Source organism: Hippocampus zosterae, chromosome 2 (assembly GCF_025434085.1).
Source record: "Hippocampus zosterae strain Florida chromosome 2, ASM2543408v3, whole genome shotgun sequence".
Lineage (NCBI taxonomy): Eukaryota > Metazoa > Chordata > Actinopteri > Syngnathiformes > Syngnathidae > Hippocampus > Hippocampus zosterae.
In genome coordinates, this window is record NC_067452.1 from 32,226,914 (window position 1) to 32,244,091 (window position 17,178).

General features: G+C 43.1%; 2 protein-coding genes across 4 annotated transcripts; one reads left to right on the forward strand and one right to left on the reverse strand.

The window, feature by feature from the left end:
* Positions 1-444: 444 nt before the first annotated feature.
* Positions 445-9,259, reverse strand: e2f1 (E2F transcription factor 1). Its single transcript, XM_052059853.1, has 7 exons — positions 8,019-9,259; positions 7,112-7,211; positions 6,190-6,409; positions 5,877-6,029; positions 5,033-5,147; positions 4,665-4,941; positions 445-4,132 (listed from the first exon to the last, which is right to left on the reverse strand). Exons 1-7 carry the CDS (start codon positions 8,268-8,270, stop codon positions 3,903-3,905), a joined length of 1,347 nt encoding a protein of 448 aa, XP_051915813.1. The 5' UTR covers positions 8,271-9,259; the 3' UTR covers positions 445-3,902.
* Positions 9,260-9,673: 414 nt separating this feature from the next.
* znf341 (zinc finger protein 341) lies at positions 9,674-17,097 on the forward strand. 3 transcript variants are annotated; one of them, XM_052059755.1, is made up of 16 exons: positions 9,674-9,792; positions 10,303-10,413; positions 10,921-11,111; positions 11,356-11,505; positions 11,592-11,873; positions 12,253-12,436; positions 12,797-12,890; positions 12,970-13,060; positions 13,232-13,412; positions 13,651-13,883; positions 14,176-14,384; positions 14,735-14,831; positions 15,399-15,531; positions 15,998-16,109; positions 16,194-16,264; positions 16,505-17,097. In XM_052059755.1, the coding sequence occupies exons 1-16, from the start codon at positions 9,732-9,734 to the stop codon at positions 16,945-16,947; spliced, it is 2,643 nt and encodes an 880-aa protein (XP_051915715.1). In that variant the 5' UTR covers positions 9,674-9,731; the 3' UTR covers positions 16,948-17,097. The 3 variants fall into 3 exon arrangements, with proteins under 3 accessions (XP_051915715.1, XP_051915717.1, XP_051915716.1); XM_052059757.1 differs by having other exon boundaries at positions 13,663-13,883; XM_052059756.1 differs by having other exon boundaries at positions 12,800-12,890.
* Positions 17,098-17,178: the final 81 nt, after the last annotated feature.

Genomic DNA, 17,178 nt, shown 5'->3' on the forward strand with positions numbered 1-17,178 from the left:
AGCTCATCTCTCGAAAAGTCTTATCAAGTGTTATCATTAAGGCCAGCAAATACTTCTCTGCTGACTTGAAAGGTGGCAAAAGTTAAGCTACATCAAAACCAATTTTTCAGTCTACGGCAGGCCTCACCCCGACTATTTTTGGACATTGTATCCGAAACATCCGTATTACAAACGACATAAGATGAAAGGGTTGTAGACCAAATCATTTAATTTTTGTCAAATAAAATAGATACAAAAGGGCAGGAAGTATCCAAAATTCACAAAAATTAAAAAAATCAGGTACAAACAGACAACAACAATAAATCCTAATGAAATATTTGGGCATTTCAGGATGGCATTCGCTTGTATTATTATTACAAAGAATCCAATTCAAAGCACTTTGAGCCAGGGTTGTATCCAAGACACAATCATTGAGGTATAAACATATACCTATATATATCTATCTATATTTTTTTTTAATCAAAAAATGCTGCATTCGCTTGAGCCGGCACAACATATCTTTTCAAAATCAGCAATTTGGAAAACTTTTAAACTGTCAAGAAAATATAAACTAATACTGCCACCTAATAATATCCAAAAACCCGACATGTTGCTTAACACCCTCCGCCCCAATCAATGAAATCAGGATCCATTAATTCCATGTCTGCATTCCAATCAGCAAGTAGATGAAAGTACAATTTCAAGGAACTTTTACAATTGCACATATTAATTGTGCTTAAACTGTAAATATACCCCCAGATGAAAAAAAACCCCACATCATAATTTCAAACTCATCCAACATTATTCAATCTTCAAAATCAATGGCTTAGAGTGGTTGGAAAAAAAAACACATGGGGTGGACAAATGTGACAAGCTATTTTCATCCACTATCTTGGAGCCCCACAAAGAGAACAAAAAACTGTTCATTGAGTTTTTCGGCACAAAGTAGAGGATAGGCTCTGCAGAAAACACTGAATGAGGGGCGGGATCGAAATTTTGTAAAATTGAAGCTACAGATTCCATTTTTGGCCCATGTTGATATCTAGGGGACTCTCATCATGACAACATTCGAAAAACATTCCAAACAAGACTACTGAGAGTCAAAGGGTGCGGGATTCAAACCCTGGTGGTGCTTTCCCGGTTTTAAAACATGCTTGCACACGTGGACGCCTGTTTTGCTCAGCTGATAAACTTCATACTTGCGCAATGTTAGTGAGAAAAGATGCATTTGAAGGATTTTTTTTTTTTAAAAGGACAGTCAGAAACCCAAAACATATTTTATGCGCAATACTGAATGTGATTAAAGTGACTGAGAAATCCAAAATTACAAATCAGGACCCATTTGCCATCATTGGCAGATGCGCAAAATAAAACACTCTAATAGCTCACAAGCAAAAAAAATAAAATAAAAAATACTCAGGGAATCATTTGCATGGATAAGGGTAAAAATCCCTTCCTGGTACGAAGACCTCTACCACTTCTCTAGAACGTCATCAAATAATAAATATCAAATTCAATGCTGCAACAAAAGCTTATTAATTTATCCTCACGCGCACCCTCTCCCCCCGAAAAGGAATAGGAAGGGGAATAGCAAACATAAATTAGAAGGCGCAAAATGTTTCGACGCAGTTGGTATCTACAAAAGAGCGACATTTTGCAAAGGTGGCCAATGGCCAAATTGAAAACACGTTTGTTATTGCCGTTCACCCCCCCCAAAAAATACGATCGTGTTATACATGGATAAGTGTACGGTATATGAGCCACCACATGACTATTGATCGCTGCGCTCAAGATAAGATGACCCATCTGCAGGGCAAACGACTCAAGGCATCAATACGAATTGACATATTACTTAAGTACACTTAAGAACAACAGCACGATTCTTGTTTGAAGAAAAAAAAAACCACACACACGCACTGAACACTTTGAGGGTTGTGAGGGTTCTTTGAGAACTAACCTTCCGGGACCATCCAACCTCGGCTAAACTTCACCAGCACCGTTCCCATGAAAGGCATCTAAACCATGAAGATTGAGGGTCAACCTGCAAAATACGTTACGCCAGTTAAAATCCCTACAGCTCGCTATCCACAACGATCTTGAGGGCTTCCAGTGATTTAGACGCAAATCATCAGATTTGTACGCAAACTCCTTTCAAGTCACACCTCGCGACGGGACAAGCTGCGGCGCCAGCTGCGATCGCGCAAGCGCTACCAAACCTGATGCGGATCCAAACTCACAAGTTACTTGCACATGCCATCAAAAATGAAAAAAAAAAAAAAAAAACGCTTCAAAAAATATATATATATACACATAAATAATTTAAATACAGCTAAACCCGCGCTGAAGTCCTAACAGGAAGTGCCATACAATTTTGGGGGTGATTTTCAATTAAAAGCACATAAAAGTTACATTTAAAAAAACAACAAAAAAAAATCAATATTGCTCATGTTGTCTAAAGTACGACAATGGACCCTCGGAGCTTGACTGGTTTGTCGTAAAACTTGGAAGTTACAGTATAAAGGAGTATTAGAGCCACACTGGGGAAAAAAACAACTAAATGAAATCTGGATGAATGTAATTTCTCAAGAATAACAAACTCAAATAATATACACAGCCTTAAGTTTTCTTTGTACACATGACCACTACGCTCTCCCGATTTGCTGGTTGTAATATACTCAGTAGGGTGTGGGAAACATTTTTTCCACTCTGAGAAGTGGCTACAAAAACGGGGCGACATAAAATCCGTGGCCATTTACAGACGACATCCAACTGTGAATAGTCGTCCAAATCCCAATGAATGTTTCAATGTCTCTTGTTGAACATGTATTGTATTTTCCGCCCTATAAGGTGCACCTAAAATCATTCCATTTTCTCAGAAACCGAGAGCTCGCCTGAAATATGGATCAATATTCTGATGTCCTGGACGTAGTATTTTAAATGTTCTGGAAAGCGCTTTGTTACAGCGGCAGCGAAGGGAAAGCACTATATAAATAATGCTGAATTGTATTGTATTCTCTTTAGAGTAGCTCCATCTAGTGGATGCATAATGCAACCATAGCAACTATTGTAGCTTCTATTCGATGCGCCTTATAATGCGGTGCGCCTTATATATGAAAACAGTTTTCATTGAAGGTGCACCTTATACTCCAAAGCACCTTGTAAGTGCTGAAAATAAGGTAATTATGATCCGCAAAGTAATTTGTATTTTATTATCACTCAGAGAAAAGCTTCCATGTACCGAAGCAATTACAACTGCTAATAATTACACGCATGTGCAAGGTATAATTCACGGCTAAACTGCATTTCTGTGGTCTAGTAATGCAAGACACTAAATCAGTTTCCTCCAACTGATGTAGTAGCAACAGATATGATAACATTTGCCACAATCTGGAATTCACAGTGAGTAGCAAAACAAACAAAAAAACATTTATCCCAATATTTTTCGAAAGTGTGCGAAGTTTGGGACGGCAAAAAAATTCCATGGGGTAGTTACACCAATACCAGCACATTATTATTGATAGATTTGAAGCATTAGATATTAATTATTATCTTTAACATAGGGGTAACAGTAAACGGCTCTACATTGTGATGAATTTTGTTTGTCCCCTGAACCTGCGTACAGTATAAGATCTCCCTTCTATTTCTGATATTTCCGCTGCCCTCTTTTTTTTTGGGAGGGGGGGGGCAAAAAAGTGCATTATTCTCGAGAAATTACGTTGCCCATTACAATGCATCTCAAAGTGTGGTACGAGTGTGCACAAACTTCAATGCTATTTAAAACCTCACCTGCACTGTATTTCAAAGTTTTACAACGGTGAACCCGTTCTATTTGGAACAAAACAAAAAGGTGGAACCTCCGAGGGTCCACTATACTAGTCTGCTCTTTCCCAGAGCTAAAATCCCCCCAACTCCCCAACCCTTGTTTAACTCTCCCCCAAAACTTGTGACAGGTCGCCAAAGTCGCAATCGAACAGTTCGGTGATGCCCGAGTCGCTGCCCAGGCCAAAGTGGTAGTCGGGACTGTGTGGTGGAGACAAGTTGATGAAACCATCCAGCGGGAGAGGGGGGCTCTCTCCGTGGAGGAAGTCCGTGGAAAAGTCAAAGTCTGCCATGTCCCCCAGGCCTGAGAACGGGTCGCTGTTCAGAAGGGATTCTGCCACAGAAACAAAGAACACCACTTACTTCTTAAAAATGTGGAACTCATTGCCTTTGACTTTATTATATATATTTTTTTGCATTACAAAAAAAGTGTGAGACAAAAGAATTTGAGGAAGTAGGATGTGTACGGACTCGCATTCACAGCAGTAAGACTGCAGCGCCACCACATGAGAGTTCCATTATTATTATTCTATACAGTGGTTAACCTCTGAACAATTTCACATTTCATCCGCGATACACAATGGCAGTGCGATTTTGTCTTGGCGTGGTACGTATTTGTTTTTGCAAGTGACTAGACGCACATTATTGGGAATTTTTGCGGGTACTACAATGAAAATCCAAACAAAAGGTGACTACTGTTCAGGAATGGATTGTGTAAACGTACGTCTGTTGTACTTTCTTTCAAGGGCACGCGCCGACATTATGCACGCACCTCAAAAACAATTTAATCGAATTTACTTTTCATCGAAAATCGTACACTTCCACAAACAACCTGGCTGAAAACAGAGGAGTTGGTTGACACGTACCCGTTTGCCCACCTAACAACAACGTCGAGGACTCTGACTGAGACGCCGCTGTCGCCGTGGACGACGTGGACGCAGGGGATGACGATGCAACTTCCAAAGTTGAGGAGCTTCTTTCTTTGCTGGGTGTAGACCGGCGGGCCGGCGCGTGCGCCGCGGGGTCAACGCTCGCTTTCGAGGGACTGCTTCCCGTCACGGGGCTGCAAACCCCGGAGCTGTCGTCCGGGCAGAGGAAGACGTCGATGGGACCTTGCGTGCTCTTCAACGACACCTGGTAACCCTTGCGAGGTGCGCAAAGAAGGTGAAAATTGACGGATGGGATTTATTTTTCCCCTCCCAAACATGTTTCCATGAAATGTTGGGGGGCCAACCTCGCTGGGGTCTGAGACTTGCATCTGGGTCTCTGGTGGAGCTCGGATCACCATGACCAACTGGTCCGAGGTATCAAACGACGTCCTCAAATCATGGCAGCGCACGTAGCCCAGCGTGACAGACAACCATTAAGGAGCAAAATGCTCAGAAGACTCGCGCTAATTACGAGATACGTGGACTCGTAAATAAACATTTACATTGGCTGACGATTAGCTTCGGTTGCGGAAGTACGACGACACAAATCTCCACTTTGTAGGAGTTGCGAGTTTTCCTGCGCTCACCTCGTGAATAAATTCTCGGCATTTGGCGACTCAAATAGAGCATAAGGCTTGTTATTCGCTGAACGGCAGCCGTGTCCCATCTCCATGTTCAGAACCAAAACCAGAACTTGTTGATGGTTAATATGAGATCTTCATAAATTGAACCTTGACACGGAGCAGAAAGATGGAAGAAACTCTACATCTTTTTAAAATAATTTTTTTTTTCATCCGTATTTAAGAGAAATTGTGCTATTACTGTCGTCGTACTTACAAACAGCCTGCAGTATTGAATCTAATTTACGCCCATTTATTTTTGACACCCTCCCTTCTCACTGTAATCATCTCCATCTTCATGGCAGACCACAAATGGTCCCCGGCGGGCATACTTTGGACACCACTGGCATAAGAGCTGCCAGAAATATGTGCTTATTTCCCTCCTTTCAGCCTGCATATCCTCAAATGGTATAATGCCGCGTCAAAGAAACCAACCGTCTGCATGAGCCACGTGATCGTCACAAACGTGTCCATTCCAACATGGCGGCATCGGCTCGATTCATCCAAAACTTGGCGGTGGAAAGGATATCTCTTGCTCTGCGGCTCGTCTGTCAGCAAACTGAACTGAAGATTGCATTTGGAGATGAGATTGTCGAGCCGCTCCTCCGCTGCGGTGAGGTTGCACACTTCCTTCCGCAGGTCCTGCTGGAGGGCCACCGAGGCCCCGTCGACGCGGTTCCCGCTGTGAAGAACGATCAAACAACGTGTTCTATGGTTTACACCACACCTTGGCTACGTTTCTATCTCAAGTCAGACGGCTACCGAGCGACGGGGCTGAACAAGACAGAACGTTTTCTACAGTATTTGTTCAGGAATGTGACTTCTATTTGTTTTCCACTCACAGCCATTGGATGTGGTTCTTGGACTTTTTAGAAATGAGCTGGATCCCTTCCAGGACATTGGTTATGTCGTAGATGCGCCGCTTCTGGACATGCAGGACCTGCGAGGCCCAGTTCAGGTCCACCACGCCGTCAGCTGACTGGGACAGGAGATCCAGAAAGCGCTTGGTGGTCAAGTTCAAGGAGGTGTCATAGCGAGACCTCTCCGTAAGGGTGCGAGGAACTGAGAGGAGAAGGACCACAAAACGTCACCTGCTGACCATTTCATATTCCACCTGAAATCTTCACATTTTGGATCATGTGAATTTTAAATTTTTGTTAATCATTCGGTATTGCTTCATGATAAAATTTAAAAAAAAAAAAAACAAACAACTCAACAATTTAAAAAATGTCCGACCAATGTACTCGCCAACCTCTTTGAAACAGATTCATTTTGTGATTCGGTCATTGTTTTCCATTGTAGAAACAGACGTTGGCAAAAGTCTTATTTTGATTTAACGCAACAGTTAAACTGTCTATTTTTGTGAAAAAATATAAAAATTGGAGAAGAATGATGAGATGCTAAAAGAGCATTTGCACAATTCTAAATAAAAGAATAACGTCAACGATTACCGGTTCATTAAAAAAGATGATTAATTTGATCAGTTGTCAATTAATCTTGAAAGCTCAACTAAAAATCCAGAAATCTAAAACAATCAAATGGAAATCATTCATCTGTAGGTACCGTTATAAAACAAAGATGCGTCTATTTTTTTTTTCCGGACTGCAACCCAATTTTGGGTCCCGACCAAACCAGTTGAGAATCACTGCTTTAGTCCAGTGACAGTTCTAGTAAGGAAATGAGTCCGGTTTGTCGGGAACTTCAATCATGGGTGAATGAACACACATGAGAACTGACGTGAACAAGAAGCGTGTGTGTATATACCTCTAGGAGGGGCAGGTGTGGAGGGAGGCGCGTGGCCTGAAGATGGCCGGATCGTGCTAACATACTGATGGTCGCTGTCCAGGTCCAACTTCCTCTTAACCTGAGTAAACAAAAAAAAAAGAAAAAATGGGAAATAACAATGTGGTGGGGATGAGAAGGGGAAAACGATCCAAAAAGGACACCGCTCTCAAAAAAGTAGTCAACAAAACAACAGGTGGTTGGTTGGTCATTGAACAGCCAAGACACTTTTGGAGAACATAAGAAAGTCTGGACTGGTTTTTCGTCAATCATAGGGCACATACGTATTGCGAAACAAGCATTCACATTCACACCTATGGACAATTTCGAGCCGGCAATGGGATGTTACAGCAGTTTATGGGAATAAAGCAGGAATATATTAAAGTAGGTACTGGCCATGTATAGTCATGATGTAACATACATTTGAGTGATGAATTCATATTTTGCATCTTTATTCTATAAGCCCTAAAGAGTATACCACTTCTGCATAGTTAGCTCAGATTTCAGTGGGGAAAACTATTTGCGTTAAAAAGCAAGAAGGTGTTGATTGCATCGTATTTATTCATCAAGTTTATACTGGCCCAGATGGGCCAGCGTCTTTGAGCTATGTGACGGCCTGACACAGTGTCATGCTGGCCCAGGACCATCCAACCACCATTAATGTTGGATTCCGTGTGATGCCGTCACATGTGGGCAAGGAGAGCAATTTATTTTGCTTGCACGTGTGCTTATGAGAAATAGTAATATTTATGTTTGAGTTTGTGAAATTCCATAGCTTAACATCCCATGGAAATTGAACAGAACCTTTTCAACAATTCTCCACACTTTGAATTTTGGTAACACGTGACCTTGATGGGCCAACCCGACCACCAAGCCTGTAAGCCCTCACCGATGGCCTTCCGAGGGACGGCCTTCTCTCGTCTTGGAAGGCCACATCAGCGGATCCCTGTGGGGTAGCAAACAGCAAGATTTCTCCCGTGCTGGAAGGGGCTGCGTCCGGGTGGAGTCCCTCATTACTGGGGCTGGTGATGATGACTATTTGGTGGTCCTGACCAAGAGCGACACCTCCAGAGTTGAGCAAAGTCTCAAAGTCAGCCAACAGATCCTCTGACGTGTGGCCTGTTATCAGAGTCTCTGACATGGCAGGGGTCTCTCACAGTTTGCTATGCCAGAACTAGATTCACACGAACTCAACAAGTCCTCCACTTAAAAGGTTCTTGTATCTGTGAGCAAGAGGCCGCGTGATCGTTTGACTTCAAGTGTTTTTGAGCAACTTGTGGAGACTTTTTGGAGAAGTTCCTCATGAGTGTATGACACCCATATTGTAATCCTACTTCCGAGTGAAATTGCAGGGCGTGACGTTCTACCAAATGTATTTGAAATACAAATAATGACAAATACGTACCAGCTCGGGAAGCCAGAGCTGAGGTTTAAGCACACAAAGCAAACGAGGCAGTAAAATGAGCAGATGGGTGGCGAGCTAGCATGCTATCCTTTTGTTTTCACCTGTGGTTGTCAGCACGAGACCAGGCCCCGCCGACAAGCATGCTAACGAGGAGCTAGCCGCTTGGAGGGACGACACGAAAAGTGCACAAACACGAGGCAAAGTCGCCGTTTACGTTTTAGGAGAAACAACACAACGCCCGACACGGCAGCAACTTGAATGAAATGACGAGTAAAAAAACTTTGCGGCGGTTTCCCAGAAAGGGTCAAAAGCGCTGTGCGGCACGAAGACAGTTGCCTTCACCTCCACCAAAAGGCTTCCGTTATGTTCGGACCATTTTAATAAAGTGTTCGTTGAGTGGGACATTAATAAATGACGTCCTACATAAGAACACAGAGTTAATCATATTAGCATGCTAGCGATGTCATTCGCCCCAACCCCTCTCGGCTTGTTGGGGCATACGGGAAGATGTCCGACTAAAGTGCAGCTTTTTAAAAAAGACAGAAAATAAAGCCTCCCGTAAATAAGTGGATCCGCCAAATCAGCATATGCTCGGCCGCAAGAAGCTCGCGGCGGGTGCAGTTCATTTCTGAAAACGTCTTTCTCTGTCCTGTAGTCGTCCGTAGTTGTTGTTATTGTCCCAGCTGATCCAGGTCCAAACAAGGATGGGACACTTTTCGCGCGAAATCTTTTTTGCCGCGAAACCGACACGTGTGCCAGCCTGGATTCTTTCATTGGTCGACAAACAGAGTCCTCAGTGAGACGAGTTAAACGCTATCTGATTGGTGGATTTTGTTGCCAGTCATTTTATCGATCGATCCCAGATTTGTCGATACAAAGATGCGTTTTAATGTCACACAGTGGCATGATATATTTAATTTGACTATCATAAATTATATTATCGTATTTTTTTAATCAACCACATGTCTAAAGTTTTTTTTAACATTTAAGCTTTAACCGTGATATTTTCTGGTTTCATTTTCGAACATGAAATTTGTAAATGGAAGTGTTTCTGTTACGAGAATGTTTCAGGTATTATTAAGTCTTTATTGCAATTAACGTTTCAAAAAGTCACACGCTTCTCCACGGCATTAGAGTGTTTTGCTGCACATTGACAGCTGTGACAGCGCTTCTCATTCAGCAGACTTAACTAGTCAAATGCCGATCACGCAGTTGAAGAACCGCAAAATGGCGCAGGCTATATTTGAGGTACTTGAAGGTAAGAATAATTTATTAATAGCCATTTAATTACAACCCAAATGCCTTGGCTGTCCACATTAAGTTTGTGTGATTTATCGGAACATTTTCATCATGCATTATACGCAACACAAATTAATATTTGGCGAATGTTTTCGTCACAAAATCACGTAGAATCGAGTGCAAAAATTAAACAATCTAGTTAATGCTTAAATTGAATACTGCATGAGACGCTATCACAGAATTATATTTTAAGCAATAAATGATACATTATGTGAAGTTTTGTAGGTCTACTTAGTTTCACCCGGGGTTTTATGATCATGTGTATGGTTGTAGTCATCGGATTATATTTATGGTAGTATAATATAAACAAAGCACGATGCACGTACGAAGGCATAAACACAGTTGATGGGCTTGATTTAAAATTACATGTCATGTCTGCTTGTGAATCAGATTGTCATTCTCAAGACGTATTTTTAAATGATGCACCAATGGATGCAATCAAACTCCCAAATTTGACTTTCCTCTGCAGGCATGGACAATCAGACAGTACTGGCGGTCCAATCATTGCTGGACGGTCAAGGAGGTGTTCCTGACCCGAACAACCAAAACGTCTCCGGCACGCCAACTATCCAGTCTATGGGTGCGTGAATGACGAAGCAGCCACTCTGCATTCCAATTAATTTGCCTTCTTTAGAGCAATGAGTCTCCGCTTGTGTCTGTGTTCCTCCGAGATTTTACGGACTATTATTTCTTTACCGCAAATAATGTGTCTTTGTTTCTGTATCTACGTCACTGGCAAGGAAGAACAATTAAATGTTCTTTCACGAGATGGCAGAAGGTACAGTTAATCTGTGCGTCCACTTTTTTTTCAGGGACAGTTTTGTTTGGTGGTGTGTAGTGAATTTTTTCGAATGTAAAATATGTGCCATAGATCAATAAAGGTTGGAAAAATCCTAGTTAAGTTCAGTTAATGTGAATGGTCCCTTTTCTTTATGTGCTCTGCGAGTGGCTGCCACCCAGTGCTGTTGGGAGAGGCTCCAGCTCCACTGTGACCCTGAAAAGCACGACAGGATTAGATGGATAAATGTTGGTATATATATAAATACAATTGTTCCGCCTCACTGTATATGTTTGTTTCTTCCCACAGATGACGAAGATGTGTTCTTGTGCGGGAAGTGTAAGAAGCAGTTTAATTCCCTGCCGGCCTTCATGGCACACAAACGGGAGCAGTGCCAGTCGAGTGCCCCCTCCCTTTCCACTGTGTCTTTGGCCTCCACCAATGCCTACACACCGGCTCCCTCCATCACTTCAGGACCTCAAACCAATGCCAACAGGCAGGTGAGAAGAAAATCCGACCATTGTTAATTATAAGATGGAGTATATGTTACTAAAATAACTTTGTCATTACATTTTGACTTCTCATAACCACGATTTTTATGATTGTCACATTATGACTCTATTCTGACAAAATTGATTCTGTAAGAATTGTATTTTTGGTGGAGGTACTCTATTTCTGCACTCTATCACATGGAAATAAATTTTAAAAAAGTTTTCCTTGTGTGTCATTGTGACTGTCTTGCAGGTGTCCACCTACATCACAGTTCCACCCTCCCCTCTAACACACACGCTAGTCCAAGGCAACGTGCTGGTCAGTGATGACATTCTTATGTCTGCCATCTCAGCGTTCACCTCCATTGACCAGCCAATGACCGCCATGCAGACGCCCGTACAGGTAACGCACCACCACCAGTCAATTTTCGTCCCATTTGACTAAACTGGAACTGTATCACTTAAGCTTAATCATGGTTTGTCTTCCAGAGTAACCCAAGCATGCACACAACTGGTGTATCATATCTTCAGCACCACCATCACCACCATCATCATCCTCAACATCAGCCCTCCCACACACTTGCTCCGAGCCAGACGCCGGCCCACCCGCTGCCGGCAGGACAACCCACCCAGCAGCCACTCGCCTCTTCGCATGTCCCCGCCAACCACGGCAACTCGGTAGTTCAGGTCTACAGCACGCTGCCCCACATGGTCGGTGGCGGTAGTGCAGAGATTCACGCATTGAATCTGCATCCATTCCATCCTGTACAAGTGAGTGGAGAACAATGGTTCGGTGTGCTGTTGTTGGCGAACTGTGCACTCGACTTACTTGCCGCAAGATTAGGTACAGCCCGTTTGAACTCAGCATGGAATTGTGAAAAGTAATCAACTAATTGATGCCAACCTCCTAAAAATGTTTATAATTGCCTATATTAATAGTTGAAGTGATAAATATACCACATATTATGTCATTCATAACTTGTGTAGAACTTGTTGAATTGTGCTTACTTACAATGAGGCTTTTTTTTTGACAGTGTTAGTCACAATTTTGTGTTTGTGTTACACAAACAAATGAAGTGCCATTTCAGTGATTAAGTACAAGAGATTTTGAGTGAATGATTTGCTGTCATGACACTGTTATGTCACATAGGTGCCCAGTCAGTGTGTGGAGAGCCAATTATTCACCACGCCTCCTGTCTACAGTCCGGGAAAGCTGGGCATCAAAACAAAGACGTGCAGCATCACCACCAACACAACGGAGTTGGGCGAGTTTGAAAAACTCATTGCCCCCAAACGACCAACAAGTAGCAAAAAAAGCACCGATGGTGGTCTAGGTATGTATGTGTCTGTGTAAGTGGTGGGGGGCTGTCATTATTATTTTTAAGTTGTTCTTTTGGGGGGGGGTATTTTTTTGACAAAAATAATTAAGCCTAAAGGTTTGCAAGTGAGAGTAAATAGCGGTCACTTGTCATTCTGTGCGAAAAGGAGATTATTTGAGGAGATTTTATTTGTGGATGATGCACTCGGCCCGTATTTGAGGTAAGGTGTCTCTTTGAGCAGAGGCCACTTTTTGTGGAACACTGGACCACTGATGCTGCTTCAAATAACTCAACAAAGACCTTCCACAAACATGTCATGCAGTAAAAACGTAGGGAAGCATTATGCGAATCTTTGCTACTTTTGATTTACCTCAGCAGAGTCACTGAAGTCCAAAGGACCGAAGCTGAAGTGTAATTTCTGTGACAAAATCTTCTCCAAAAACTTTGACCTCCAGCAGCACATTAGGAGGTGAGCTACTCCCCTACTCTTATCCCCCCCCCAAAAAAATCCACGTTGTCACAACTTTTTTTTTTCCTTTATTTTGCAGTCATACAGGAGAGAAACCATTTCAATGTATCGTGTGCGGTCGAGCCTTCGCCCAAAAGTCCAATGTGAAGAAACACATGCAGACACACAAGGTTCTCAGTGATTTGTCAGTACTCTACTAGAATGTTTTTTGTGCGATAGTGTACAACTGCCCTGAATCATACTGCAAGCTCCAAATTGCTGGTGTACATTCCTATGAAGGAAGAAAGTACTACAATCCCACACCAGCTACGTCAAAATACCAGCTGTCTCTTGTCATTAAGGTGTGGCCCATGGGCGTGGCCAGCACGGTGTCAAGGCTGCCGCTCACTGTAAAGGTCGTGCCGGTGTCACCCAATGAGGAGGAGGCCGGCGGGGATCAGCAGCAGCAGCAGCAGCAGTGTGACCAGGAGGAGGCGGACCCCCAGCACCAGGCAACACGGGAAGACGACGCAGCCTCATTGGGTACATTACAAGCGGTTGAAATAAGACATTCACTTATATTTTGTGTCACGTCAACTAGAATGTCATCTGCTGTAGTCAGTCGAGGTTGTAAAAAGTACCTGCACTACTGTAAATACTACAAATATCATCTGTTAAATACTCAAGTGCCGATATCTGGAGAGAGAGAGAGAGAGAACCCCCCCCCCCCCCCCCCAAAAACTTCCCACCACTGGTCTTCAGTAACGCCCATAAATGACAGCTTTGGCCACAGAAACATCAGGGGAAGCGGAGGAAAGCGTATCGGAGGCCCAAGCTGATGTAGAGAGCCCTTGCGGCGAGTCTCTGACCTCTCAGCCTCCGAACCAAGAGGGTCCAGCTCAGACGAAACAGATTGTGGTGGTCGACAGCTCCTACCAGTGCCAGTTCTGCTCGAGCAAGTTCAAGACCTACTTCCAGCTCAAATCCCACATGACCCAACACAAGGGGGAGCAGGTGAGCCAAAGGACGGCGATGGGAATTTCAAGAAAATAATAGTGAATCGCTGCCTGTTCACAGTTGGATCTGAACAAATTGACACTTGGTGCTATGTTTGTTGTTTAACAGACAATTGTATACATTCTTAAAAGGGTCTTCAATTACTTACAGTATTTCACCATTCACAGTGGTTCGTATGCTCTGTAATCATGCCCTGTTGAGTTGTGATCGATCCGAACAGTCATAGCTCCTGATCTGAAATGTTTCTTTCCATGTCCGGATCAATAATTGGTGGCGCTTCCGCTGTCAGGTTTACAAGTGTGTGCTCAAGTCCTGCTCCCAGACCTTCCAGAAACTGGATCAGTTCCTGGAGCACATCAGGACTCATCAGGAGCAGCTGACCTACCGCTGTCACCTCTGCAGCAAGGTGTTCCCCTCTCTGTTTGAACTGGGAGTCCACCAGTACTCCCACTGTTTCTGCCCGCAGCAGAACACACGCAAGGAAACCACATTCTACAGGTGAGTGTACCTGGAGGAAAGTCATTGTGCCTGCCGATGAGTAATTGTGCCGGGAGAAGTGACACTCTGCCTGCGGCCGGTCTGTGTGCCCATCCTTGGGCCATCTGCCTGTTTCTGGTTCATTCTCCCTTATATTAAAACACAAAATAACACAAGCGGGGTTTTGTGTTAATAAATGTGGATTTGTCCAACTACAATATTTAAGATATAAGCCTAGAATTGTATTTTATGATTGGCGGGCAATTAAGATTTTGGCGTGACTCATAGAATCAGTCACAGGTGACAAATAGTTCAAGCCTCGGCAGAGGTAAACCTTTCTGATGGTTTTTGTTTTCTGCGCTTGTCTACAGGTGTGTGAAATGTCAAAGCAAATATTCTTCCCAAGAAGCTCTGGAGCAACACCTACTGACTGCCTCACACAACTTCCCATGCCCACACTGTCAAAAGGTACCGCCCACACACACACATTCAAACATCTACACTGATGCCCTCCCTGTTATGTATTTATTTATTTAGTAACTTCAAGTTTAATATTTCAATATTGCTGATATTATGAAAATCCTAATGCCACTGGACGGCTGTAATTAACTTTGCCATGACATCGTTAGCGCAACAAACCACCACATTGTTTTTTCTTTTAATGAGAGAATTCTCTTTCCTTGCTAACAGTTTCATCTGTCACTTCAGCCTTCACCAGAGCTGTCATTGATTCCTTATGTGATGTGTCTAAAAAAAAAAAATCAACTGTTTGGGTAGGAAATCCTTCAAAATCAAAGTTTTCCCAACCTGATTAAGTCTACTCTCCACCCCACCGCCGCTGTTGAAAGATGCCGTTCTGTGTACATTTATGTCCCTGTTGTTTAAAAGAAGACAACATGAACACCATTGCGCGAAAGAAAAATCTGATATTTGTTGAGAAGGAGAATGCTGCTCGCTAGAGAGGTGGATAAAGAAAAAGTTAGCGGGGAAGTGGACTGAAAGCTTGTTGACTTTCGCGTGCACTGCGCTCCTCAGGTGTTCCCGTGCGAGAGGTACTTCAGACGCCATCTACCCACTCATGGTGTTGGAGGGAGGTTTAAGTGTCACATCTGCAAGAAAGTCTTCAAGACAGAACACTACCTCAAACTACACACAAGGATTCACTCGGGTGTGTAAGACGACCTACGAGAGATTGCGATCATGTTTGTGTACAAACTCATTTTGTCGCGACACATACATTGTAGTTATGGATTCCCTTGGAGGGCCACTACGAATTTTGTGAAACCATATAAATGTTTAATCACCTCCACATATAACATACACAGCGCACAACAAATTGATGGATAACTAGTTTTAAAATCAGAAGTCAAGAATAATGGCTGCTATTGCGGATTACATAGGACAATTTGAAATTTTGGTTCAGACTTTAGCAAGCGTCATGGAACTTGACATGCTTGATTTGCTTTTGGGGGTCACATATAATGATGTGACGGGCCAGATCCGGCCCCCGGGCCTTGACTTTAACACAGTGGGGTAGTCCTCTAAGGGGGCTAAATGTTGGCTAAAGTGGCTCAACTGTCATTTATTAAGACAAAGCTAAATGTGAAAAATGAAACGCTTCTCCATTTTTCCAGGTGAGAAGCCGTACAAGTGTTCCGTGTGTGAAGCCACTTTCAACAGGAAGGACAAAGTCAAGCGCCACATGCTCATCCATGAACCCTTTAAAAAATACAAGTGTCCTTTCAGGTAAGGGCAAACGTCGTTAAAATCTATCCGTTTGAATACAGTAGATAGAACTTACTGCCTTCATTTTGCTTTTCTTTCATATAGGACTCATGTAGGTTGCACGAAAGAATTCAACAGACCGGACAAGCTAAAGGCACACATTCTGTCGCATTCAGGTCAGTAATCTTTGTCCACTCCATGAATTTGGCTCTAATCTCTGCTCATACTTCCATATGGACTCTTACTCTGTTAAACATGAAACACATATTGGAAAGAAAACAAAGACAGCAATACTTTTTAAGTCGTAATTGTAAAATAATGGCACTTTTTTTTTTTGCTCCACAATGTCATCTAGCGGCAAAATTTTCCCCATTGAGATAATTGTCAATTCTCCGCCAATATTTTTTTGCTCGTAGGCATCAAGCCCTTCAAGTGTCTTTTCTGTCAGAAGGCGTTCAGTCGCAGGGCTCACATGCTGGAGCACCAGCAGTCGCACACGGACAGTTATCGCTTCCGGTGCTCCGTCTGTAACAAAGGCTTCTCCAGACAGAGTTACTATAGAGACCACAAATGTTCAGGGGCGGGGAACGGTAAGAGACAAGAAGGCGAGACCACAGAGGAATATGTGGAGCGAGACAGAGGGGACGAGCGAGCCGGAAGAAGGAGCTGCGCTCGTCTTACGAGGCAGGCGGGGAGATTAAGGACTGCCAGACATGAGGTTAGGGAAGAAGACAACCAGGAGGAGACGGGAACAGACGCGGATGATGGAGAGCGGGACTCAACAGATGACGGCGGTCAAGCTACGGCGGCCATGGCTGCCATCGAAGTTGAGGGGATTGAAGGCGATGCATCACAGTAGATATCTAGAGCCACTCCTGAACCGGTTTCCTCCTACGCTATGTTTGGGGATTTTTAGAATCAATCAGGAAATGTTTACTAGATGTCCAATGAATATTTTGTTTTATATTAAAACATTAAAAATGAAACTATACATGCTTATAAACAATAATGTGAGCATTAGTCATTAATCCTCTTGACTCACTTTGTTTCTATAGGGTAGGGCCGGAACTCCCATTTATTTTTATAGGTT